This window comes from Harpia harpyja, chromosome 18, assembly GCF_026419915.1.
Source record: "Harpia harpyja isolate bHarHar1 chromosome 18, bHarHar1 primary haplotype, whole genome shotgun sequence".
NCBI lineage: Eukaryota > Metazoa > Chordata > Aves > Accipitriformes > Accipitridae > Harpia > Harpia harpyja.
Genome location: NC_068957.1, coordinates 12,958,022 through 12,983,686, shown reverse-complemented (window position 1 = coordinate 12,983,686; position 25,665 = coordinate 12,958,022). Strand labels below are relative to the sequence as shown.

Here is a 25,665-nt window from a genome sequence, read left to right as displayed (position 1 = left end):
CGCAGTCTCCCTCTGACCCAGCCTTGCAAAGAGCATTTCAGTGAAGGAGCCCAGCAATGCTGGTGCAAGCGCCAGCCAGGGGCTGTGTGTGGTCAGGCACAAGCTGGCAAGAGGCAGTGCTTGCTAGTCTGTGCTCCAGCGACCACAGAGGAACAGACCAGGGTTGGAAATGGTACTTCTTTATTAAGACTGGTTTGCAGAGACGGCATTCCTCAAACACAAGAACAAGCTCCTACCAGGCCACAGCCCATCAAGTCCACAACTCAGTAAGATGCAGAAAGCTGCATGGCACTGTCCCAGGGAGAACTAAACCCCTCTGGGAGAATGGTGCTGAACATTTACAGTAAATGCTGTATGACTGCTCTCACAGGCATAGTCCAGTTCTTTAGCTGCACCAGCCAAGCCTAGCACAATGTATGTGAGAGCAAGTCTGGACACGTAGCCTCTAGCACTGCCCAGCAGCATATCTGGCAGCAGAAGGATGTTACTAGAGCAGACTTTGGCATGGCAGACAAACACTTCCAGCTCTGCTTGCAGGTACCAAGACCCAGGCTCACTCCTCACTTCTCCATGAGGGACTCCAGCTGCTCCTGCAGGGACGTCATCTGGGAACAGAGTGAGGTATTACAGTAAGGCATGGCTGGGACTCCTGGCAGCTCCAGCCCAAGCACTTCTGTGTCTGCAGATCTTCTACCTATGCCAGTGGCTGCTTTGCCTGTACATCACAGGGAGGCAGGCCTGGGCACCTCTGGGGCAGAACTCAGTGCTGCCCACAAGCTGAAGCGGCACAATAGGAACCTGGGAGTAGTAACCTCCTGCCTTGGTACCTGGCTGAAGCTCAGCAGAGCTGCCCAGGCAGGAAATCGGCCAAGACCCTACACCTACTGCCTTTCTTGTACATGAGTGCTAGTGGGTTTCTGTGTCATGTTTTACCCCATGCAGCAATCCTACCAGCCTTGTACTGCTGACTAGACATGTTTTGGCTCACTGTTCCTCCAGAAGGAAGGCTGCAATCAACCCCATTTCCCACACCTCCTTGTGCCTTAGGAAGCTCCATGCAACTACAGATACAACCACACCTGACCTGTAACACTGGAGTTCAAAGCAGCTGGTGTGGTACAAGACTCAGGAAACTTTGTCAGAGGCCAAGCCTAGAACGGTGTTGTGCCCCAGTGCTTCCCACTCCACTGTGGGAGCTTCCTCACCTGCTGCTTCTCACGCTCTTCCTGCTGCTTGAACTCATCCAGCACAGCCTGGAGACGGGTCTGCAGAGACAAACATGCCAGACCACAGTTACCAACGTGTTCTCAACTGAAAGGGTGCTGGCACATGTCAAATGGTGCAGCAAGTCTCAAGCTGCACTGACAACCAGCCCCCTCATCTCCTGCAGTTTCATGGATTGTTTTGCCTCCATGGGGAAATGCTGGAGTGTGTATGGTCACACCACAATTATTTTTAACCCAGCAGGCACAGGCCCCTGTCTTTTCCAGGGCAGCAGCTGCATCAGTCTGCTGGATCTAATGGCAAACCCATGCTAAGCAAAAGACTTGAAGAGACCCCAGGAGAGCTCTCACCTTGAGGGCTAGGTTCTCCACTTTCATGATGAGATCTTCCTGGCGCTTCCTCCTGTCCTGGGTCTCCTGGAGTTTACTTTTCAGGTTGTCAATCTGTTTCTGGATGCCCATGACTGGAAGAGAGAGTGAGCTCAGACCCAGAGCAACAGCAGAGCTGGGCAGCGCAGCCTGCCTGGCACCCTGGTGATTCTGCTGTGCTCTGCCACCCACTCACCTATCTGGTTGGACCCCTCATTCTCTTGTTGCTGCCCATCTGACTCATTCAGCTTGTCCTGCAGCTGCCTCTCCAAGTCCTCCTCAGTGTCCATGATGTTCAGGTCTTCATCGTCATGATGATCCCTCTCATCTTCATCTTCACTGCTGCTGCTGATGTCATTAAATATCTCCCGCAGTTCATCATGTTCTAGTGGGGTGCAAAAGGGAAGAGGAAAAACACAGCTAATGACCCCCTAGCACCCTTTGCCTGCCAGGGACCACATCACTACAGGGTGCCTGTCTCAACGCCCTCTCCCCTTCGCTCTGATTAGGGCTTACCCCAAAGGGAATGAGCCCAACCGATTATTTAGTGGCTAGAAAGAAAAAAACCAGCCTTCCCCACTGCACCTGAGGAGCCATGGCCTTGCTTATGTCCCGACATCCCTGGGGAGGAGATGTCCAGGCTGGTGAGCGAACCATGGTTGTCTACTTCTTTTGTTTCATCTTCAGCAATGACTTCCCAGCCTAACAGCCAGAACAGATGAGTCAAGGGAAAAAGAAAAATGCAGTACAACAAAAGAATGCTAAAAACTGCAGGAGATCACTGCCCCTCCAACAAGACTGGTCTTGCAGCTATGGATGCCCAGGGCGAACCACTCCAGCCCCTTTTTTTGATGACTTCTCCTCTGCTGTTACACAAGTTCCTGCTCAGTACCACAGTACAGTCCGCAAGGAAGGTCACGATGAGCTTTGAACAAAGCAAAGATGAAGCTCCAAAACTTCAGTGCCTCTTGCGTGCTTATCTCCCAGTCTCTCACGCCCACACAAAGCTGAACTTGTCTCTCCTTTCCACAACCCCCAGGTCATGCATAGTGTCCTGTCCCCCACTTGAGCTTTTTTTTTCCTCCTAAAAGGATACGGACACTGACAGCTTCAGCATCTGTGCTCAGGAGACGCTTCACCTCTTTTTCCACATCAGGAGACTCAATATACTGGGCCAGGGAGGGGAAAGAGAACAAAGACACTGTGAAATGCCTCATGCACGCTGCTGGTGCTGGTCAACTCCAACCCTCCACCTCTGGACAGAGCCCTATTTCAAGCCTCTCTTCTCTTATGCTTTCTGCTCAGCCTTTGCTCGTGCTCACCCTAGAAGTAATTTATGCACCTCCAGAAAGCAATCCATCTTTTTTGTGCAGAGGTCCTTGGTGGGTTGTATGCCCTCACTTTTCTACTTATACTACTTATGAAATAAGACTTTCCGCATGTATTCAGAAGTCCTTGAGGTGCTGTTTCCTGATGGATGGTCAACTCGACTCCTCCCCATCTCACTCAAAAGAAGGTTTCATTTTTCACTTTTAAATTAGCCAGGAATCTTAATGCAGTGACATCAAACCTCTCCTGTGGGCTAGAAGAAAGTCTCAAGTAATTTGTTTCCCAAATGTCACGCAAAATAGCACCCCATCCTGTTCTCAGAAACCGCAAAGAAGAGAAGAACAAGTCTTCCCAGCCTCACCGCGCTGCACCTCCCCAACACCTTGCCTGGCCTGTGCATATGCACAGAGACAGTCTCTGAGCTCCATCTGTTGTCACTCCCCCAGCTGAAATGACAGTTATTCTATTTGTAGTGTTGCTTGTTGGGGAAGTGAACAGGCTATGCATAGAGAGATTTCAGCTGGGAAAGTAGGAATGAGTGATGCCTCATTTCCATGTGAGTCCCCCTTTCTTCTCAACGAGCAGGAAGAGATGCACTATGGCAAGGCAGCCACAGGAACAGAGTCCAGCAGTTCTCTGCACAGAGGATTTTGCCCTCAGGAGCACTTTGGAAAACATGGAGGAAGCACCCAAAGAAATGTTTAGATCTACCACCACCTCTTCACCCTCATATCGGGCAAGGAAACATGTGAAGCAATGTTAAGAAATTACATGTTTTCTGGACTAATAGACAGTTATAGCTCTAATGCCCCTGTCTTCCTACCCCTTGGTTATTGCATCTGCATCTGTGTGAGAAGCAACTCACCTTCTTCTTAGCTGTCTTCCGGAATCGTCTCTTTCGTACATTTTTCAGGGGAAGAGTGACTATGACAGAGGAAACAGATTGCATGTGTCAAGCAGATGGCTTAATGGGAGAGCTGCATGCCAAAAGGGAGAAGATCCCCTCAGGAACAGAGAGTGCTCTGAAAACAGAGCAGCAGCACCCCCAGGACATGGCAGTGGTGAGTGCTGTGCACAGCTGTGGGGATACTGGAGTGGTGGGATGGAGGGGTTTGGCACGGCCTCTACTCACTGCCATGATTCCAGATGAATTTCTTCTCTCTGTCCTTGTCCTTCTTCTTGTTTGCCTTGGGGTCAGTGCTCACAGTTTGCTCTTCCAAAGGCGGGTAGAGATCACCATCCACAGTGCAAACAAGCATCTGGAATCCCCGCATAAACACAAAGGGTGCTTATCGTAAGGCAGGGACAAAAGGATGTGAAAGCTTTCCTGGAAAATGAACAATGACTGCCCACTGCATGTTGTGAGCCAAAAGGATTCATGGGCATGGGGTACAAGAAACAAAATGTTTCACACACAGCTCAGTTCATATCTAAACACAGCACCAGTTAAACTGTTACAAGGACAATCACATTTCATGCTTCAGAAATGGGATTTCTAAACACCAAGCAGCGTGGGGAATTCTGAACTGCTAATATTGTGAGAATACAGAAACTGGCCGTGTTATACTGGGTGTCCAGCTGTCAAAGTGTACAAGGGTTTTTCTGGAGAGGGGAAGAAGGAATTAAGCTGTTGGGGCAGGCAAGAAGGACAGCCCATACCTGGCAAATATCTGCTGTCTTATAGAAGGTTTTCTTGTCAATGGTTTTTAAGCTCTCGATGATGCAGGGCAGATCCACCAGCTTGGCTGCCAGCGGCACCCGGTCTACACGGACAATCCCGTGGCGTCCATCCGCTGCGGAAAGCCACAGGAGAGGTTAGTGCTGTTGCTAAACAGCTAAACTGAGCAATACCTTCATGGGCAGCAGAAATTTCAGGGGAAAACACATGCAAGTTGCACAGCTTCACTTGTGGACAGTCAGAGGAGTTTTAAGATGCCCTGATCCTGCTCACTCACCATGTAGCTCAATCGTGAGCCTGTCCTTCAAGTTGACATTCCCAGACTGTACCGCTCGCCGCACAGTGGAGGCATATTCCTGGGAAGGTTGGACAGACTTACATCAGGACTGGGTGTGCTTCCTCCGAGAATCAGCGAAAGCTTCTGTCCAACCTACCCAGCTATAAACACCCCTGCCATCCCAATGCAGAAAAACAACTGCAAGAGCCGCAATGAAAATTGCACCCTCCTTCCAGTGTTAATCCTGTGGCTCTGCTATTCCCAGTGCCCTTCACACCCCTGACACAATACAGCTGTGACAGTGGTGTGAGGCCTCCGACAGATACCCTGCCAGAGGACCACAGCTCTGGGGGAAGTTATGGCTCCCCTCACCAAGCTCTCATGGTCTCAGCAGGACACAGTCTCAGCTTTATGCTGACAAATCGCATAACAAATAGCATCAGGTGCACTGACAGCCACAGCAACTGAAGACCCAGCACTTGCTAAAGCTCTACCCTTACAGAAATTTCCTCCCTAATCCTCTAACTTGTCTTCCAAGCCTCCTGCTCTGTGTCACAGAAATGCCTCTCAAGAGGCAGCCGTGGAAAATCTGTTCGAATGAGTGGGAATGGGCTGCCCAAGGCCAAAAGCACCCAGCCTGCTTCCATGTCCCTCGCCAGGTGCGCAGATTTCCCACAGACTTCACCCACCTCGCTAATACCTCTCCCAAGCCCGGCGCTCGCCAAGCAAACTGGACTGAGCTGCGTGTAAAACGTGATGGCAGCCACTTCAGCTACACCAGACCAAACGGCCTCTTACCGGCGGCAGTCGCAGCACGAACTGGCTCTCCAGCTCATGCGGAGCATCGTCCTTGCTCTTACTCATCCTTTCTTCTTCAGCGTGGAAAACGAGATACAATTACCTCGTCGCCAATCAGGCTCCTACCGGGTAACCCCAGCCCAACACCCCCAGGGCCAGGCTCCCGCCCACCGGCGTCCCGCACAGGGGCGGCGGCGGGGGGAGCCGGGGTCTCTCCGGGGCTGCGCTGCTGTCGGGACGACACCCCCGGCAGGGCCTGTCCGGCGCCCGCGGGCAGCCGCCACAGCCTCCCCCGCCCCCGCTCAGCGGCCCGCGGCGGAAGCCAGGCCCGGTGCGCCGGCATAGGCCTCCCCCTCCACCGGCTCCGCTCCGTTCCGTTCCGCTCCTCTCCGCCCGGCGCCGGGGGAAGGGTGCTGGGGGCGCACCGGAAGCGGCGGCCGGCGGCGGCGCTGCCATGGGGGGCGCGGGCGGTCCGGCCGGCTTCTACGTGGGGCTGGGCCTGGCCCTGGCCTCCAGCGCCTTCATCGGCGGCAGCTTCATCCTCAAGAAGAAGGGGCTGCTCCGGCTGTGCCGCCGCGGCCGCGCCAGGGCAGGTACCGCCGCCCCCGGCCCGGGGTGGGGGGGTGGGGGAGCGCAAAACGCCGCGGTGCCCCCCCCCCCCCGCGAGCGGCCCGTGCCCGTCACCTCCGCCTCCGGCTGGTGGGCAGGCGGCCCCGGGCTGTCGCTGCGGCTGCTCGCCCGCAGCCGCGTTCCCCGGACTCCGCAGGCCGCGCCAAGCCTCCAGCCGGGCAGTCCGGCCGGCGCCGGGCTTCGGCCGCCCCCCTCCTTGCTTGTGGGGCTTTTTGGTGTAAAAGTAGACTTCTTCCACAGGGAAAAGGCTTTTTGGTGTAAAGGTAGACTTTTTCCAGCCGTCGCCCGTAGCCAACAAAGTCACGTTTCCAGAACGGCTCACGCGTTCTTGAAATTGCTGTCTTTCAAATGCGGGAGAACCAGGGGATAAAATCTTTGCTTTTAGGGTAAAAGAATCGGTGCTTGCCCATGTCTGGGTCAGGCCAATATGTGACAAAGCAGGCAGACCCAAGGCAGCCTTGCACTTAAGAGATCAGGCTGCTCCCACTTGCTTCTCTGTTCTGGCAGGACAATGAGCCTTTTGTGTAGCTTCATCTGAGGTTTCTTCTTACCCTTTCTTCCTGACTTAGGGCAAGGAGGTCACGCGTACCTGCAAGAATGGCTTTGGTGGACAGGGCTGCTGTGCAGTAAGTACCTGCTCTGAAACTGTAGCAAGACACGCTTAAGAGTGTGGTTCTCATTGCTTCCAGTTGCTTTTGTGTTTTATTATCAGGATTGCTGTTTGACTGCTTGATTTTTATCTGAGTGTCTGAGGATGTTGTTGATCTAATTATAACTCTAAAATATTCTAAAGTCTCATGCATTTCCAGGTTTCCCTGCTAAACAGGAGTTGAGGAGCTGGCCTGACTGTGTTGGGTTAAGTGCTTCTGAAATGGTCTGCCCAGATGACGTAGTTATAACGGCACATCCAGCACTGTGGGTTTAGTGCTACAGCGATTTCAGCAGCTCTGTTTTACACTTTTCAACATTAATAACAAATTGTACTTGATTTATCCTTTAAAAAGCTGTAAAAGCTGTTCCAGGAGAAGAACATGACTTAGAAATACGAAATGGGTCAAAACTCCTTTCAGCTTTGAGGACATTATGGAAATATTTTTCTGTGGTTACTGCTCAGCTGCATAGCCATGTGTGACCAAGGATCACCATGCGTAACCACGAGCCTTCTCTTCCCAAGAGAACCTAAATTGGGCTTCTGCTTGTTCTTGCTGGTGCTGTTCTTCCCTGGTTGCATGACATACCTCAGAGAAACAGGGGATGCTTAGGTGGAAACTGAGGCTCTCTTCTGACTGCACTCTTTGATGCTCACCTGACAGTTTCTCTTGCAGTGGGAGTTGGAGAAGCAGCAAATTTTGCTGCCTATGCCTTTGCCCCTGCAACACTGGTAACTCCACTGGGCGCTCTAAGTGTCCTTGTTAGGTAAGCAGCCTCAGAAACACCCTTACCTCACCTACCACCCCTTAGTGGTGAAAGCAGTTGCTCTGCTTTCCTCTGTCTCTTCCCTCAGCTGCTCCATCTCTTGGCCTAATTGGTTTGGGTTTTTTTTACTATCTTTCAGTGCAGTTCTCTCCTCCACCTTCCTGAATGAGCAGCTGAATGTTCATGGGAAGATTGGCTGCATCCTGAGTATCCTGGGCTCCACGGTGATGGTGATCCATGCTCCGCAGGAAGAAGAGGTTTCCAGCCTGGAGTCAATGGCAGAGAAATTGAAAGATCCAGGTACTTAAATAAAAGGGGTCCTGTCAACTTCAGTCTTGGAAATGGCAGCAGAAGGTAGGATACAACTTGGCTAGATTGGGAAGGACTGAACTAAAGGGTAATTAAGCTGTTTCTTGTTCTGCGTGCCAGTGGAGGAAACATTCCCCTGTGTCCAGGATAGCTTGTGGGTTGCCTTCTGTGGTGGGAAAAGGCTGGGGTCTCCACGCTTCTAAGCATGAAAGAATGACGACAGTCAAACAGCATTTAATGCACATGCTCAGAGGAATTACACCTTATTAACTAGCTCAAAAGATAGGGGGACAAGTCAGCTTCAGAATAGCTTTTTAGGACTGTCAGGTTCTCTTGACCCCAGAAGAAAGAGGCAGACAGGAACCCCGCTTTGCAGAGAGGGAGTCCGGGCGATGCTCCAAAGTCACTGGGTCTGTGCCGAAGCAAGGATGAGAACTTGGGTCATTAACAGTTACCAAGTGTGCTTTTTTTGTACTGTCTATGAGGTATAGATGCAAAAAGTGAAGAGCATGGGAATTAGCTGCAGCTGGCAGCAGAAGGGGTTGGCCTGTAGCAGTGCTTGGATAGGAGGGGGAATTCCTGTATATGAGGGTGGCAGTGATATGGCTGAGGGAAGACAGAGGAGGAACTTCAGGCAAAGATGAACGAGCAATTCAAGTTACAGCCAAGATCAAGTAGTCCTGATATTTAGAGGATGAATCAGGTTGCAAGGATATGATTTAGGCTATAGCATGAGTGGCAAAATAAGCCATAGGAGATGGAGGAAGGAAGCGCAGGGAGAAGAGCAAAGCAAAGTAACACGTAGATGCTGCTGCTCATTAGAGGGAGTGCTCTGGCAGGGCCTCACATTCCTGTGATGTGGCGCCTTCCTCTTTATCCCACCACAGCCTGCAGAGTTCAGCTAGGGCTTCCTGAGCCACCTGCCTCCCTTCTGGGCCTCCTGCAGAGCTGTGCCTCCCATCTTCCTGGTCAACAAGCCCCCCACCTCCACTAGCGCCGTAGAGCCTGGCTGTGCCCCTATCCCTTCCACCACGGGTGGCTGTATCCCCTGACAGGCTGAATTGTGGGGCGGTGCCGTCATCAGCACCATAAAGAGCTGCTGTTGTCTCTGCAACTTTGCTCACGCTGGAGACCAACTCTGCTTCCCAACCCTGGTCCCTACAGGTGGAGGCTAAAAAGACAGACTGATGGGGCAGTTACCTGCCTGTCTTCCATCACTACTTGCTGTTCAGTTACATCTGTCACTGGTGCTACTGTTCTCTGATAGAGCTCTTTAATTCTTCTTTCCCCAAGGATTCATTATATTTGCTGTGTGTGTCCTGGTGAGTTCCCTTCTGCTTATCTTTGTGGCTGGACCCCGTTATGGACAGAGCAACGTCCTGGTTTATGTTTTGGTCTGCTCCGCCATTGGCTCGCTTTCCGTGTCCTGCGTCAAAGGCTTGGGGATTGCCCTGAAAGAACTGTTTTCTGGGAAGCCAGTCCTGAAAGAACCACTGGGCTGGGTGCTCCTGGTGTGCCTGGTGATTTGCATCAGCGTCCAGATCAACTATCTGAACAAAGCCTTGGACATCTTCAACACATCCGTGGTCACACCTGTTTACTACGTGCTGTTCACCACAGCAGTCATGATGTGCTCTGCCATCCTCTTCAAGGAGTGGCAACACATGGTGCTAGACAACATCATCGGCACCATCAGCGGCTTCCTCACCATCGTGTCCGGCATCTTCCTCCTGCACGCCTTCAGGGACATGCCCTTCACCCCTGACCTCCTGCCCCTCTTCCTGCAGCAAGACAGAGCAGACCTGCACACATGGAGGAGTGCAGACAGACATCAGTCATGTCAGCACCAGCCTCTTCTGCCCTCAGAGGACAAGGGCTCTGAGAGTGCAGAGGAGGAAGAGGAGGAGGAAGGTGAAAGTGTGTGAGGAAGCCTCTGAACTGCTAGCTTTCTGCTCCCACTGCTGAGCAGTTCCACTGCAAGGTTGAACATGCTGCCTCAGCCGCTGCTAGCTACTGCTGCACTAGCAGGAGTTGGCAGTTACCAACTACCTGCATGAGATGGGTGACCTGCAACTGCCAGGAGGCCAACAGGGACAGCAGCCTCCTATGGTTACTGACAGGAGCCCTGGGAACTACCCAGTTCCTGGGATCCGGTGCCTCTTCACTGTTCTTTTACTTGAAGAATTGATCCGCCCTTGTCAGGACACAGGCTTCAGCTGCGCAGAGGCCCAGAGCACTAACACAGTGCTAACCCTTACTGAATGCGAAGACCACGCGTTTGAGGAGGCCTCGCAGCATTTTAAAAAAATATACTTAGAAGATTAACAGTCACAAAATAATCTAACGTGGTGCTAAGATTACACAGAGAGAAGATGGATGTCTGGCTTTAAAGATGACATACTCAGAATATTAATTCAAAAATTCCTCTGTCAAGTACTTGTTTTGCTCGCTCTGCTAGAATTTATTTACAGATTCACATCCAAGAACAGAATACAGCCAAAACTGGAAAACTTCAGTGGTGCTGCCACATGCTGCTGTGGCTCTTACAGAGGGACCAGCCTCTTCACACAACATCTGCAGTGCAGATTGATGAAGGACCTGCTTACTGTATTCTATTAAAAACCGATTTGTTCAGTTACTGAGTAGCCAGTGATACGTTTGTACCGAGAGCTGGGCCAGCGCTGAAAGGCGTGAAGGATTACAGGGGTAGAAAGAACCGTGCAGATGCTTGAGAGAAACTCAAGATGGGGACAGGAGAGGGAATTGCTTACACTGGGAACAGGAGTGACCTAAGAGTCCTTAGCTATTGAGGTAAGTTTCTGAAAGGTAACAGCTGTGTCCTCACTTATATAGTAAGGACTTATGTCCTCACTTATCTGCACAGCTCTGTTTAATACATCCTGAATTTGTTCCCAGGAAGGCTGCTGGCTACAAGCCACCCATGTTAGGAACTCACAGGTCCTGTCCAGCCACCCACAGCAAATGGATGTGTGCAGAACTGCTTTACCAGGTTCCTGTGTAAAGCTCAAGCCACTGTCAGTGGGTCACTCCAGGCTTCCCAGAGCCACACTGTACATAAACACTGCTGAAATGCTATGCTGCCTGTCCAGAGGGCGGATCAGTAATTTGTTGTTTTTCCAGTTAGAAGCTCCTCTGTGTCCTGGGGGCAGAGGTCCAGAATACACAGCCATAGGCCTCCCTCCAGTGATCTCCACAGGTAAAGGTGCATGACATTATAAAGTAGCTGGTTACTTATTTCCTGCATTTAGTCTCTCTAAAGAAACTACGCCTTGACAGGGCAGCAGGAACTGTTAACCCTTTGGGGAAGAGGAGGAAAAGCCACAGCCTCTCCCAGAAACAAGTTTGATTTATGGGACCAAACTGAGCAACAAATCAGACTTCAGAGTAGACCTTCTAGCCAGAAGACAATTATGCCCCCTCCCTACTAATTTTGCAATAAACAGGATCACTGGGAAGGAGGGGGAGTGACGAGAAGGCCAGATTTTCAATTCTCAGTGGTCATCCACCTGAACAAAGAAGAACCTCATGTTAAAAATTGACCCAGTTAATATTTATTACATTGACCAGGGGAAAGCAGTTAATGGAGCAAGTCAGTATTGACAGAGTTGTGCTGCAATCTGAAAATTTGTCACTTGGCCACGTGAATGATTTACCTGTGGAAGCCTGAAAATATGTTCCAGTAGTGAGACTGCCTGGGATGAACAGCGTGCCCAACAAGCTCTTCTTGCTAAGGGTACCTGTACCGGACTGCACAGCGATGGCACCTGCAGGGCTTGTTCACATCCACCCAGGAGGGTTCGTTTTGTGCAGCACCGTTTAAGGCAGCATTCGCAGGCTGACCTCGCCTAGAGCTGAGTGAGATTTGTGTCAGCGCTGGGAGCACCCCGACGCAAGCATCGACACCCCTCCATTCAGCTGAGCGGGTGCATTCCAAACACTCCCTGCGTAGCATTGGCAGCCCCGAAGTCCCAGTCCCAGCACAAAGATGGCTGCTGGCCTGTGGGGCCAGGGGCAGCACGTCACCCCCAGGAGGAGCGACTCTGCCTCTGTCATGGGCTCTCATCTGGCTGCAACTTCCCCGAGACTGGCATTTAATTAAATCCTAAACCCCAGAGCTCATCCTGGCTCACTTGGGTGTCAGAGTGACCAGGAACTGGCATGGCAGAGGGCCTGGCCTCGTGGGGGGCTGGCCGGTGTCCCCCGGGGCACGGGTCCCGCTCAGTCAGACAGGCTCTCTGAGAAGGCCGACTTGGACTTCTGTGTCTGCTCCAGCCGGTTCAGGATGAACTGGCTGGTATCGATGAAGCGCTCCACGCAGTTCACGAAGCACGTCTCGGCCCGGCTGTCCAGCTTCGGACCCGGCTTGTCCATGCACTTCTCCTGCACACAGCGGGGGACCCGTTGGCCCCGGGGGCGCCGCGGCCCGACCCCCCTGGCACACCGGGGCCCTGCCTCCTGGCCTTCTCCAACCCTCGGGCACACCGGTGTCATCCCCCCACGGGAACCTCATCCTCTCGGGCGCATACAGCTCCCGCCCCGCCCCGTCCAGGGCTCTTCCCGGCCCGTTCCCCCGGAGCCCCCCCCCCGCCCCCCCCCCCGCGAGAGCCTCCCCCGGGCTCACCGGGGCTGCGACTGCTCCCACGGCGCCTCCATTTTGTCCCCATCTCCCTCCTCCCCCCAGGGGCAAGGGTCAACGCGACGTTCCAGCCCGCCTGTCCCACCACCGCGACCCGCCGCCCCGGTCACCGGAGCCGGCGGCCCCGCCCGCCACTCGCGGGCCGCCCGTACCCAGCAGAGCTCGGTCATCTGGTGCACCAGCTGCTGGAAGCGCTGCTTCTGCGTCTCCACCTCGATGAAGCGCTGGAGCTGGGGGTCGGCGCCGCCCAGCCCGGCGGCGGACGGCGCGTCCATCCCGCTACCGCTGCTACCAGTATTACCGGCACCGCCGCGCCGCGACCTTCACGTGCCGCGCCGCGCCGCCGCCGCGCATGCGCGCCTCCCGCCCAGCGCCCGCCCCTTCCGCGCGCACTGCGCATGCTCGCCCGCTGGCCGCGCGCCCCCTGCCGGCGGGGCGGAGCGGGGGGCGCGGCGGTGCCGGGGCGCGGCGACAGCCAGGGAGGCGTCGGCGTCGGGAACCGTTTATTGTGCACAGGCCCGGCCCGCCGCCGCCGCCTGCGGAGCCCGGCGGGGCTGGGTCGGCACCGGGGCCGGCCTGGGCCGCGGCCGTCAGGGGCCCCGCCTCTGTCCTTGGCTGTGAGGGACGCTGCCGGTGACGGGGGCTGCGGCGTGGCGGCCCCTCAGGCCCCTGCTTGCCCCGGGGGTGCGGCCAGTGCCGTGTCCGTGACAGCGGTGCTGAGGTACCGTCCGGTGCGCAGGTCAGTCCCGGCGGGTGGTGCGGCAGCACCAGCCCGGTAGTAGCAGCCACCGGCACCAGGCAGGGGTCAGCGGGCCGGGCCGGGCCGGGCCGGCCCAGCCTGGGGTCAGGGCTCCTCGTCCGTGATGTCCCGGATGCTGCCCAGCAGTGCCGTGAAGGTGGGGCGCTCCTCGGCCTTCTGCCATGCAAGAGGGGGGGCCCTGCTGGAGCCTGCCGGCCACCCCACTGCTCCCCGCACCCCGGGGGAGCTGCAGAGCCGTGTCAGGCCCCCCAGGGCAGCTGGGGGTGATCACGAAGGGCAAGAGCAACTCACCTCATGCCAGCAGCTGTACATGATGGCATAGACCCGCTCTGAGGCCTGCTGCGGCCGGTAGAGGCGCAGGCCTTGGATGACATGCTCTGTCGTCTCGCTGTTGTTAAACCTCTCGTAAGGCATCTTTCCCAGAGAGTAAACTTCCCACATCAGAACGCCTGTTACAGGAAACAGCAGGTACAGTTCGTGGCATGGGAGCGCCTGTGCCTGAAGCTAACCAGCAGAGGAGCTCGCTGTTGGGGCACCCTCTCTTCCTGACCCCCGAGTCATTAATGCCATGTTCTTACCAAAAGCCCAGACATCAGACTTGCTGCTGAACTTGCTGTACAGAAGCACTTCAGGGGGAGACCATCGCACTGGAAACTTTGACCCCATGGAGCTTGTATACTCATCATCTAGAACATACCTGCAGCAGATAACCGGATCAGGGTGCCTGTCTTGGATTTCACCTTTCATTCCTCCATTCCTCCATGCAACCAACCAAGCCCAAAAGAAATCGACAGCTCTCAGAGTGACCAGAGGTTGCACTCCGCATGGGCTTCAACAGGCAGAAATGTCCCTTTGCAAACAAGCGTATGTTAGTCAAGATTGGGAAAGGGATACGGTGACACAGAAGCACAGCAAATTTGGACAGATGTGGAGAGAAAGCTGCAGCCAGGAGACTAGAGGTGGGGGAAAGAAGCAGCAAAGAGAGGGGGACAGGGGAAATAAGAAAGGGATGGTGGAAAGTGGAGAGGCAGAAGGTTAAGCCAGATAGATGAAGCAGAAAGACAGGAGAAGATGGAGGAAAAGCAGAGCTGGAGGATGGTGGGGAGAAAGACTAAAGTGTAGAATAGACTGAAGGAGGAGATGGGGGATTGGGCAGGACGGTGACACAGACTATCTACCAGACCTGGAAAGGCCAAAATCTGATACTTTCACAATTCCTTGGTCGTTCACCAAACAGTTGCGAGCAGCCTGTGAATGGAGAGAGGGAGACAGTCACGCCTACCTGCTCCTGCCTCTCCCATTCCCCTGTACCATCTGGAACTTCATCTCGCCCCCACCCACTTAACATTTTGCCTCACTTTGTCCTGCAGGTTCACCTGGATTGGGGCAACCTACAAAGTCCTCAGCAAAGATAGCAAGAGAGGCCTCCAGGCATCCTGTTTATCTACAGAGGAGCAACTTCCCTGGTGGGATTTTGCCTGAACACAGCAGCACCAGCAGGAGATCAGGTATGGCACCTAGCAGGACTGCAAGCTGGCAATGGCAGCCTAAGGCCTGACAAACTGCAGGCTCAGCTTTTCATGGGGGTTGAGAGGTCCCTTTTCATGTCTGAGTCAGCAATGCTGCCTAACGCAAACCCTGCCTTAGCCACAAATGCATTTCCCATCCCCTGGAAAACTACCTAGTCCTGCCCTTTCTGCAATCTCTGCTAACTTACTGCAGAGCAGTGACTTCAGAGCATCCCACCCATGCTCAGGTGGGCAGGGAAGCTTAAAGGGATGTTCTGCAGAGAAGGCTGTCGAGCTGCCTCTCCTCATGCTGATGAACTAGCTGGACCCTGTCTAGGACATGCTGTGGCTGTCGCTGAGCTGGAGATGTGTCCTTCAGCCACAGCCCTACCAGGTCTCGGTGCAGGAACTGCTTGGATTCCAGGTACTCCATAGCTTCACAGACATCCTTGCACATCTCCAGCAGCTCAGCAGGCTGGAACCGCTGCCGAGTTTCCCTCAGGAAGTTCAGGAGGCAGCCGTTGGCCATGTACTCTGTGATGATGAAGATGGGACGCTGCTTGGTGCAGACCCCATATAGCTGCACCAGCTTCTCATGAGACAGGTTCCTGTGTTGGGGACAAGAAGGGCAATTCTAAGCATCTTGAAGGCCAAGCAGCAAAAAAAGCATCTGTGAATAAAGAGAGTTTGGGAAGGGAAGGTGCTTCTGGCCCAGATGACGGTGGAAAAGCTCACCAGGGAATCAGCACAAAGGCAGTAGGTTCTCAAATGCATTTTGCAGAGTGTGAGGGTGCCTGAGACTGCCCCTCCACACCACCCAGGAATGCAGCCATTCTGGCGAGGCATATCCAGCACTGACCTGCAGGCTGCTCACCACTTACATCATGACTTTGGCTTCATCGATAAACTCATCCTCTGACATGGAACCCTCCCTGATCATCTTGATAGCAACGTCGTACTGGCCTCTCCATTTCCCGTACTTCACCACACCAAACTGCCCAGTCCCCAGTTCCTTCAGGAAGGTCAGATCCTTTGGGTCAATCTCCCATGACCCTAGGACAAAGAGTGCGAGCGTAATGTGAGTGCAGGTGACCTCCCTACAGGATTCTCCCAGTCGTCTGATCTGGCAAGCCCAAGAAGAGCTCATGAGCATGTGCTGCCTAAAAAAACATCCCCAAAAATCCACGAAATCTGAGACTTGTTCCCCCAGGGGATGGGGAGCAAAGTAGCTTGTGGTTTCTCTTGGTCAGTACTGTCACCAGAGGGCCAGTGAGTGTTGGGAAGTGATTCCTAGGAAGGCTGTAAGCCCTGCTGCCATGGGACAGCCAGGGTCCCAGCCCCGGAAAGTTACTGCCAGTAGAGATGGGCCCTGCAACCAGGGAACTGTGAGGTAGCCCAGGCCAGCTTACCATAGCCGAGGCCAGCTGTGGAAGGAGCACTTTTCTGATGTTGAGACACAGGGTACTTCAGTCTGGATATGAGCCCTGAAACACAAAAAGGTAGATTGCCGCACCACACTTACCCGCCACATTCCCACAGGGAACACAAGCATCCTGCCTTCAGTGCAGGAAGGCGAGGATATTGTCATGTCAGTAAAAACACTGCTGGCCTCACTCTGTCTCCCAAACACTGACCGGCAGAGTTGTGCTGATGGTATGTGATGAGCTCCGGGATGGTGTTGAACAGGTGCTTTTCTGCCAGGTAATACTGATTCTGGGGCGTGCAGCATACAACATAATGGCGGATCGTGCCTTGGGGGTCTCTGGAGAGACATTATGTGGGGTCAGCGGCATGCGGAGGACAGGCAGAGGGTGAGGGGTGCCTGGAGGGGCCCTCTGAGGTAGGAACAAGCTATTCTGAGATCCACTTACACAGAGGACTTGGCGTAGACGGAGACAGTGTATTTCCCTGTCTTGCTGGTGGAGTCTCGGACAATGAAGCCCCCTTCCTTGCCCTAAAACAAAAAGGGGACAGGATGGTTGTGGGGAGGCACGACTGTAACAGGCAAGACTTAAAGTGAGTGAAGATTACAGCATGGCTGGAGAGGGTGCGGTAAGTCAGGAGTCCTACTTCCAGTCCCTGCCTGGCGGACCACCTACTGAAGTGCCTGCCAGGAGGGTAGAGATGGTTTCTGGGGCTGTTGGCATGACACTCCCCTGCCAGCGCAAGCCAGGGTTGGTCCCATGCTGGACACAATGTGACAGCAGCCCATGGAGGGCTGGTGTGTAGAAAGAACACAGCCTCAGGAGTCAACACTTACCTCCTGTTTCAGCAGTTGCTCCGCTTGGCTCCGAGTGATATTCTTTGAGTACCACCTGGAACGGGGACACAGCCATCAGGGAGATCACTGCAGCCGCCACTGTCCCCAGCCTGGTCTGACCCTGGCCCAGCCAGGATAGGCAGTGCAGGGAGCAGGGCAGGGATGGCTGTCACAGGGCCAGAGGCTCTCAAAGGGTGTGCAAGAGGGAGAGCGACCCAGCCAGGCTGGGCTCACAGGCTGCATAGGTTAACAGAACTGAATGTAAAAAGTCTCCGACCACGCACAACTTGCCATGTCCCTGCATCTTCTCTTACTCACTCAAAGATCTCCAGGGAATTGCTGGTTTCAGTGACATAGTTGCTGGGTATGTATCCTTCCCTCCTGCAGGAGAAAAGGGGCTGGTCACACACTGATGGAGGAGGCCAAGGGGAAAGCAGGTTCCCGTCCCAAGAAGGCTGAGTAGAAATGGGCTCAGAAACCTTGGCACAAACCCATTTGGGTTCATGCTTGGGGAGGGCTGATACCACAGCCTGCTTCAGTCTCCCTCACCCTCCTCATGTGCCATCCCATGCAGGAGTCTGCAGGCAGGCAGGCAGCCTGTCCTAACCCCTGCAATGCTGAAGAGGTGTGTTTGCCCACCAGTGCCTTGGCATCAGGCGAAGGCACCATTGTGGGTCGAGTGCCGTGGGCAGCAGGAGCTCTTACCCGTTCTTGTCACGGGCTTTCCACCAGGGCAGGTGGCTTTCCTCCAGGATGAAGTACTCCTCGCCCTTCTGCAGTTGCAGGTCCTGCGCGTTCATCGGAAGGTAGTTGTAGAGGGCCACCACCTTCTTCATCTCGCCTGCTGTGTTGGGGGCTGGCTCGGGAGGCAGGGGCTTCATCACCATCTTCCCCAGAGCAAGGGAGAGCGTGGGACACAGTGAGGCTGGCAGACACACCATTTCCCAGGCAAGACCCTCCCCAGGCCTGGTAGGGCAGTGGGCTCAGGCCAGGTTGGCGCAGCGTTCATCTCAGCTCCCACATGCATCTAGACCAGGAGACCAATCACTCCCCAGCGCTTTTTATTGCAACATTTCCTCCTTGGAGACCCATCCTCACAAAAGATAAGTGTTTTCTCTCTACCTTTTGGCTTAACCCGTGACTCCTCCACCCTATATCAGGGCTTCTCTATCCTCCCAGCTCCCCCTGGGTTACCTCAGGGGTAAGATCATTTGACTTTCCTCCAGGCCTTTGAGCTCCATCCCCTGGTTCAAGCTCCTCCTCCCTTAGGGCACCATCTTGACATCCCTTTCCAGAGCAGAGCCCTGGCCTGTACATCTCTCAGCAGTGCCCTGTTAGTCATTGAACATGTCGGCTTTTCCCAGGTAGACCTTTCCTTAAACACCTTGGAGCAAACCCACATGCTGATGCTGGCCCCTACCTGGTCCTCCTCAGGAGTAGGGGGAAGAGGCTTCTTTGTCTTGCGATGTGACCGCCCAACTTTTAAACCTTCAGATCAGAAAAGGGACTAAGGTGAGAAAAGATCACCAGCGTCATGCTGCGGTGGTCCCCAAGGGCTGGGGAGGGTGCCCCCAGTGTCTTACTGCCGTTCCTGCTCTCCAGGATCTGGCAGCCCATGGCATTCTTGGCTGTCTGGGAGCAGCACAGGTACTGGCCGTCGATCCAGAAGCAGGGGTGATACTTCTGTACCAGGTCGCTGTTGTACCGGATCACTGTGGCAGAGGAGGGGAAATGTGCGTGACACAGGGCTGTGTCCCCAGCCTGCTGCAGAGAGCTCTCTGCTCCCTGAATGCAGATGATCAGCCCCATTAAATCATTTCACCCTCTGCTGTGCTACTGATACACAGTCACATGTGGCCCTGCTACTCAGGTTTCCCTCAGATCATCGCTTGTGTTTTGGTGCTGTGGCTATTGCAAACCCTGTGCCACGAAACCCCTAGCTTGGGGAGGGCCCGGCCTTTCCTCTCACATCTGATCAAAGCTCTTCAGCAGCTCTGCAAAGGGACATGAGCATGCTTGGAGGGCCAGGTCCTGCTGTGACCGGCCTTCCAGCCCCCCAAAACATCCAGCATCCCCCAGGCTGCTGAGGCCCATGGTTCACAGCTCTTTTGAACCCTTTTCTTCAGAAATGAGGAGGGAGGCCCATGGTGTGCCTGGCTTTTCCATGGGGAAAGCAGGGCACTGCCATCATCCCCTGCCTGCTCAGAGACTTCCCTTGCTGGGAAACCGCTCACTTGCCAGGCAGGTGCTAACCGGCTTCCTCATACTTCTCCCCAACCTAGAGGGACAACTGGATGTGCCTAAACACCACCGCACCACAGCAGCTCTGCAGGGTGCAGAGAGCCCCTTCTCTGGTGGAGCAGGATGAGGGCATCCCAGCAGTGAAAGGCCAGCATTTTCTCTCCCCTTTTCCCTGTGGATTTTACACTGGCTTCAGCTGCCACAGCACCCCCCATCCCATAGCAGGGAAGTGGAGAGAGGGCTGGCTGCCTGCCGGCGCAGAGCAGCAGGGCTCTCGTGAAATAACTGACTTCCCCGTTATCAGCCTACTCTGCTTCCGTCCTACTCGGTCAAACTTCCCTGTGTCAATTTGAGCAGCTAATCTCGCCCCACCAGCACAAAGCCACAGAAAGATACACATGCACCAAGAGACACATATGGGCAGCTCCAGCAGATTGTGGCCGACAGCAAGCACCCAAGTCCCTCTGTGCACTGCTGCTGCAACACGCTCTCAGCTCCAGGAGGTAGCACGCACACAGCTGAATGTTAGCTCAGCAGCACTGAGTGAGGCTCAGGATGGGTTGGGAGAGATGTTCGCTGACTTCCAGCAGGCTTTTTGTCATGTTTCCTAAAGCACTGGGGGCCCTACCCTCGCCTTGCATGGCAGTACAGCTGCGTGGCCATGTCTGCTATTTCCTCTTGCCCTCAATAACTTCTGAGCCTGCTTGAGCTAATTTGGAGCAGGCTTGTGAGAGGGCAAGAAGCCTCAGCCAAGGTGGCTGCAGTGCTGCAGAAGTCAGGGGGCGACAGAGGTGAGCGTCCACCTCCCCTGGGCAGGAGTGGCTGGTGTCAGCTCAGGGATGTTAGGGAGCATGCATGTGGGGGTATGGCCGTATGAGTGCGCTCATCACGGGAGAAGTTTCTGATCAGCGCTTGCTCATCCGTAGACATAGGATAACCTAACCACGAGATAGCAAGCCCCCGGAAACCCGGTGCTCTAGGTCGTGCCGCATGCACAGCCGATTGTTTGTGTTTGCTTTCTGAGGGAGCCGCAGAGCCCCCAAACTCACCGCTCTTCAGCTGATGGATCCAGCGTTTGCGCAACTCCTCTGTCGGGGAGAAGACGTAGAGGGGCCCTTCGTCATATACCACCTGCAGGACCACATGCCTCAGTGCCCTGGCTGGGGGTCTTCCAGGGAGGACAGGGGCAGCCGAGGCTTGTGGCCACCCCAAGCAGCCGGTGCAGAGCACAAGCCGTGCTGGTGTTTGCTAGCCCTGCACGGTGCTCGCGGGACCATGACAGAGAAGTTATAAATAAGCCCCCTCCCCCGAGACTTTCCACTTCCTTCTCTGACTTTCGGTGTGTAGGGGGCCACACTGGGTGCCAGCTCGGGCAGGCAGCTGGGCTGGGGGCTGAGCAGGCAGCCAACAGACAGCATACTTCCAGCATCAGCTAGGGGACTGAAAGGGGCAGGACAGAGCTCAGAAGCAGGTTTCCATCTAAGCAGCCCCCTTAAATAGAGCTGCCCAATGCCTCGGGGCTTGCAGAGGCTCACCTGCCTGCCCCCCACACTGCGGACGGCAGCAGGGCCTCCCGAAATGGCTGAGTGACAGCTGGCACTGGGGCAGTGATGTTGTGTTTGGCCCCAGGTTCCTCTGGGGTCCTCCCCCCAGCACCCTGCAGCCAGGCACAGCGTACTGGCAAAGGGGGTGCAGTGAGGACTCACCTGGAAGGGGTAGGGGAACCTTTCAATGATTGAGATCTGCTCCATGTTGTAATCGTCTCCTTTTCTCTGGAAGAGAGAGGCAGAGGCGGACGCTGGCATCCTGCTGCTTGGCTGCTGGCATCTCCCCTGGGACCCACAGCCTTTGGCACCCCCCTGCTCCCCCAGCCCTGCATCAAGCCGGACCCCGGTATGGTATGGGCTGTGCATGCAGAGCCCCCCATGCCAAGCAGGCCTGTCCCCTATTCCCACCACCTCAGGGCAGGGTAACTCTCCCTCATTCCCCATCGAGGGGACAGGGGGACACAAATGGGGACCCCAGGACCTTTCTCACCGGGACCTGCCGCTCGGGGGGAGGGTTGTTTTCAGGCACCACCGTCTCCACACAGGTGATCTTCTCAATGTCCACTGAGCCCTTCTTACTGCCCCGGCGCTGCAAGAGATGGGGTTCGTTCGAATGATTGCAAAGGGGCAGACCCGGGGAGACTCAAGCCAACCACCATTCCCATCCAACCACCCCCGGGGCTGGGTGCTGGCGAGGGACAACTGGTGACCCTTGGGCACTGCCATGGCACAGCCCCTAGGGCCGCTGACTCACCCCCCGCTCAAAGTCATACTCGTAGTAGGACAGCTTGCTCTCCGTCAACAGGAACAGGCGCTTCTTGAAGTTGAGGGGAGATGTTTTCTTCTTCTGCTGTGAGCGCTTCAAGAAGATGCTCTCCAGGATGACGCTGGCCATGTCGGCCCCGCCGGCCTCCTCCGTGCTGTGCTCACCAGGTTGCTGTGGGCATGACAACACTGACACAGTGCTTGCTCAGCCAAAAACCTGGCACTGCTGGACCTTGCTCAGGTGCACTCTCCCCACACCTGAGGGGCAGCCAAGGGGTGCTGGGACCCCCACGAGGGGAATCAGCTGCAGAGGTCTGCAGCCGGTCAGTCGGGTATTTGCGATGTGACCTCTCCCTCTCACGTCCCCTCTCCAATGCCAGGCTGCAGACCAAGCCACCACCCAGCCAGCTTTGGCTCCCGCTGGATGCTGGAGGGGACCCCTGGGTCTGCAGGCGGACAGACAGACACAGACAGCTGGAGAGGGAGGGAGCCAGGGAGGCTGCGAGAAGCGTAGCCCTGGGGAGGAGCGCATAGCCTGAGCAGCAACACCCAGCAGGCTCCCTCCTCCCCTCCAACATCGTGCGTGTGTGTTTGTGTGGGCTGTTTCCTCCTGCCACAACACAGGCACTCTGTGCCGGAGACATGCTGACTTGGCAGCCTGCAAGGGACAGCCGCAGAAGGCCAGTCCCTAAAACATTGTGGGTAGGTCCTGGCCCCCAATAGCTGCAGTGCCATGCTGCCAAGAGCAGTAGCCCTAAAATCATCCTTGCCCTCCGCGTCCATGGAGCCTGCAGGAGTGCAGGGATAATGCTCAACCCCCTTTCCTCCCCTGTGAGCAGTGCTCGCCAGAGGCCAGTCTCAAAGGGCTGCCTCCAGCCAGCAACCAGAGGGGCTAAATACTCCCCCAGCCCTCCTCAGTGAAGCTCTGCTCCTGAGCCTCTCCTGGGATGGTCTGGGGAGGAAAGGGCTCAGATGAGAGCCCCGCATCCCACTGCTGCCCTGCCTTCAGGGGGTTGGAAATCTGCCCTGGCCCATCTCTTGGAGCAGCCCATCCATCTCGCCCTGTGCCCCTCCATGCTGCACCCAGGCCCTGTGACACCCAGACAGTTCCAGCACCCCACAGAGCCACGCAGCTGGAGCTGTGGTCTTCTCCTCTGAAGGCTGTAACCAACACCTGACTCCAGGCTGGACCTAACAGGCAGCTGATGAGCTACGTGGAGCCACTGCTGAACTGTCATCCCCTGGAGCCCTCCTCCACGTCTCCTGCCCTGAAAACCTACATGCTCTGCTCCCCTTTCACCTCCACCTTATTCCCTTTTTTCTTCTACAAACACAGCTTTGGAAAGCAACCTGGGAGAAGGTGTTCCCCTCCCTGCTGCCTACAGCCTGTCTCCTCTGGGGGAGGCTCAGAGGTGGGCCAGAGTCAGGGGTTGAGCCCCCCACAACCCGGCCGGGCAGCCCATCCACTCCCCCCACAGAAGAGGCAGCATTGGCTCACTCGCAACAGTGGCCAGCTGGGGACCAAAGATGCCAGGAGCTGGTCCCACCCACTGTGCCTCTCTCCAGGGCATGCCCCAGCCCTGGAACAGGAGCATCCTCCCATCCACTGGCAATGCCCAGACCCTCCCAGCACAGATCCTGCTGCTGCAATCCTGACCCTGCCCCACTGCAGTGGCTATACAGAGAGGCTGGGGACAAGCAGGGTTCCCCCCTCCCAGGGTCCCCCCTTCTGTCCCCTTGTGGCCCTCACAGCTCAGGCCTTTCTGGCTTGTTTGGGTGGTTTAAAAAAAAAAAAAAAAAAAGCTTAAAAGATGAGCCATCAGAGTCTTTTAGAAAAAACAGCAGCCTCCGCTGCCTGATCCAGGCCTGGGGAGGAGGGAACTGGGGTCCCTGCTGGGCACAGGGCAGGCAGCTGCGGTGGCCACTGACCCCAGACTGCTGGCGGGGTGGTGGGAGAGCCCAAAGCGACCCCAGCATGCCCCTGTAGCCTCATGCCTTAGTTTCCCTAGCTATAAAATGTGGCTGCTCGTCCTGTGTCCCAAGAGCAGGAGGGCTCCCAGTGCCCCCCCTGGCACAGACGCGGGGGCTGAGCAGAGCAGCCCTGGGCTCCAGCCCATTCCAACTGCACTGCTGGGTCCCCAGAAGCTTTACCTTGAGTCGCAGAAGCTGCGTCACCGCCAGCAGTGCCGGGCAGATGGGACACGTCCTCACTGTGTCCTCTGGGACAGCGCCACCAGAGAGGAAAGGACGATGAGCATCTCAGAGGGCTGTTCTGCCCCAGTATGGCGCAGCAGCCCTGTCCCCAGCACAGCCTCCCTGTCATCAGCACTTGCCTCCTTGTCCCCAGCATGGCACAGCCTCCCTCTCCCCAGCACTGCCACCAGCCCCTTTCTGTCCCTGCCTGTCCTTTGGGGTGGTAGGTGCCTCACAGGACTCACCCCCGCAGCCAGCCATCGCTGCCATGCCGTAACAGCAGAGGTGGCGAGTGGGTGGGTGGAAGCATGTCCTGTGTGTCGTCCCCCCCAGCTAATGTGACTTCCTGCCACTGTCACACCTCGGCCAAGCGTGCTCTGACACCACCACCGGGCCTGGCCCTGCACACACCGCTAGCCCCATGCCACCGGACGCTGTGCCCCACCGCAGCCCTGGGGCCACCCCCCTGCAGGCAGGCTCCCTGACCCCTGCCTGTGTCCTGCTAAGGAGCTGAGCCTGCGTGCCGCCACTGGTTGATGGGGGGCTGGCAGGGGGCTAGCATGCTCAGGGTAAATGGGAAGGGTGATGGCATGTCTGGGAATGAGAAACTCCACAGCCCCCGTGTTTCAGGTGCAGCCTGGAGGGTGACAAAAATGAAGGCCAAGAAGGACAGAGGAGGGAATCTCCTGCATGGGAGAGACTTGGGAACAAACCCAGAGCTGCACCCCAGCAGCACCCACTGCAAAAAGCACGAGCAAGGAGTGGTCAAGGGCACTGTCAGCACCCCAACCCCCTGCTCTGGAGCACCCCTGGGGTCCCCGGCACCCACAAACCACCCTGTTCCTGTGCTCTGCTGCAGCCCTGGGGTCCCTGGTGCCCATACACCACCCTGACCCCCTGCCCCAGTGCACCCCTGCAGCCCCTGGCACCCACGCACCACCCCACCGCCCTGCTCTGCTGCACCCCATGGCCCCCAGCACTGTGGCCCCATGGCAGCTGTCCCACCCCCTGTCAGATGCCGCCTGCTCAGAGCTGGCCAGGCTGCGGGACAAGGCTGAGCCTTCCCAGCTCGGCTCACCCGCTGCTTGGCAGCATGCGGCCTGCGCCAGGGATGGATCTCCGGCCCCCGTCAGGCACCACAGCCCCCGGCACTGCTGAGGAGGTGACCAGAGGTGCGAGGCCACAGGCGGGCACCACCGCGTGGAGGCTCCTGCCTCCCACTGCCGTGCCCCCAACGCTGCGACGACGACGGGGCCGCGCTGGCGCCCAGGGCACCGCCACCCTCGTGCTCCCTGCCGTGCCTCTCCCCACGACACGCCACGCCACGCGGTACCGGGATGGGGCTCCCCTGGGCCCTCCGCGCCCCGGCGCACTCACCGAGCCCTCCCGCCACCGCTCCGGCCGGCTGGCCGGGGTCCCGCCGTGCCCGCTGCTCCACGCCCGCCTGAGCGGCCCGGGCCGGCGGGTCGGGGTGGCTGTGGTGGCGGGGAGGCAGGGAGGCACGGAAGGACGGGGCAGGCCAACCCCACCCTTTCGGTTCCCCTTTTTTTGGTTTCTGACTCAAAAGCAGCAGCTGTGTTTCCTCCTGGAGGCAGCCAGGCCACCTCTGTGGGGCCGCCGGGGCTCCGGCCGCAGCCAGGGCCTGCCCCGCACGGAGAGGACGGAGGGCCTGGACACCGGGCCAGGGGTGCGGGGCCGGGACGCG

At 56.3% G+C, this 25,665-nt stretch overlaps 4 protein-coding genes across 7 annotated transcripts; 1 reads left to right on the top strand and 3 right to left on the bottom strand.

Annotated features, from left to right (window-relative positions):
* Positions 1 to 158: 158 nt before the first annotated feature.
* Positions 159 to 5,982, bottom strand: TAF7L (TATA-box binding protein associated factor 7 like). The gene is made up of 11 exons (XM_052813697.1): positions 5,675 to 5,982; positions 4,877 to 4,955; positions 4,581 to 4,714; positions 4,054 to 4,180; positions 3,787 to 3,845; positions 2,689 to 2,761; positions 2,178 to 2,294; positions 1,789 to 1,977; positions 1,575 to 1,687; positions 1,206 to 1,265; positions 159 to 605 (listed from the first exon to the last, which is right to left on the bottom strand). The coding sequence occupies exons 1-11, from the start codon at positions 5,738 to 5,740 to the stop codon at positions 561 to 563; spliced, it is 1,062 nt and encodes a 353-aa protein (XP_052669657.1). The 5' UTR covers positions 5,741 to 5,982; the 3' UTR covers positions 159 to 560.
* Positions 5,983 to 6,106: 124 nt separating this feature from the next.
* Positions 6,107 to 10,667, top strand: LOC128153854 (magnesium transporter NIPA2-like). Of its 2 annotated transcripts, XM_052813695.1 has the most exons (5): positions 6,107 to 6,267; positions 6,874 to 6,930; positions 7,630 to 7,720; positions 7,860 to 8,020; positions 9,323 to 10,667. In XM_052813695.1, exons 1-5 carry the CDS (start codon positions 6,129 to 6,131, stop codon positions 9,952 to 9,954), a joined length of 1,080 nt encoding a protein of 359 aa, XP_052669655.1. In that variant the 5' UTR covers positions 6,107 to 6,128; the 3' UTR covers positions 9,955 to 10,667. The 2 variants fall into 2 exon arrangements, with proteins under 2 accessions (XP_052669655.1, XP_052669656.1); XM_052813696.1 differs by lacking the exon at positions 6,874 to 6,930.
* Positions 10,668 to 11,578: 911 nt separating this feature from the next.
* On the bottom strand, positions 11,579 to 12,983 carry TIMM8A (translocase of inner mitochondrial membrane 8A). Its single transcript, XM_052813699.1, has 2 exons — positions 12,839 to 12,983; positions 11,579 to 12,430 (listed from the first exon to the last, which is right to left on the bottom strand). The coding sequence occupies exons 1-2, from the start codon at positions 12,959 to 12,961 to the stop codon at positions 12,269 to 12,271; spliced, it is 285 nt and encodes a 94-aa protein (XP_052669659.1). The 5' UTR covers positions 12,962 to 12,983; the 3' UTR covers positions 11,579 to 12,268.
* Positions 12,984 to 25,356, bottom strand: BTK (Bruton tyrosine kinase). 3 transcript variants are annotated; one of them, XM_052813687.1, is made up of 20 exons: positions 25,338 to 25,356; positions 23,919 to 23,986; positions 21,757 to 21,939; positions 21,493 to 21,591; positions 21,162 to 21,227; positions 20,505 to 20,586; positions 18,798 to 18,926; positions 18,635 to 18,702; positions 17,920 to 18,101; positions 17,533 to 17,595; positions 17,215 to 17,269; positions 16,826 to 16,908; positions 16,589 to 16,716; positions 16,364 to 16,438; positions 15,836 to 16,007; positions 15,346 to 15,562; positions 14,630 to 14,694; positions 14,025 to 14,143; positions 13,738 to 13,895; positions 12,984 to 13,634 (listed from the first exon to the last, which is right to left on the bottom strand). In XM_052813687.1, exons 3-20 carry the CDS (start codon positions 21,895 to 21,897, stop codon positions 12,984 to 12,986), a joined length of 2,553 nt encoding a protein of 850 aa, XP_052669647.1. In that variant the 5' UTR covers positions 21,898 to 21,939; positions 23,919 to 23,986; positions 25,338 to 25,356. The 3 variants fall into 3 exon arrangements, with proteins under 3 accessions (XP_052669647.1, XP_052669646.1, XP_052669648.1); XM_052813686.1 differs by lacking the exons at positions 23,919 to 23,986; positions 25,338 to 25,356 and adding an exon at positions 22,026 to 23,887; XM_052813688.1 differs by lacking the exon at positions 25,338 to 25,356 and having other exon boundaries at positions 13,406 to 13,602; positions 23,919 to 23,999.
* Between the last annotated feature and the right edge of the window lie 309 nt (positions 25,357 to 25,665).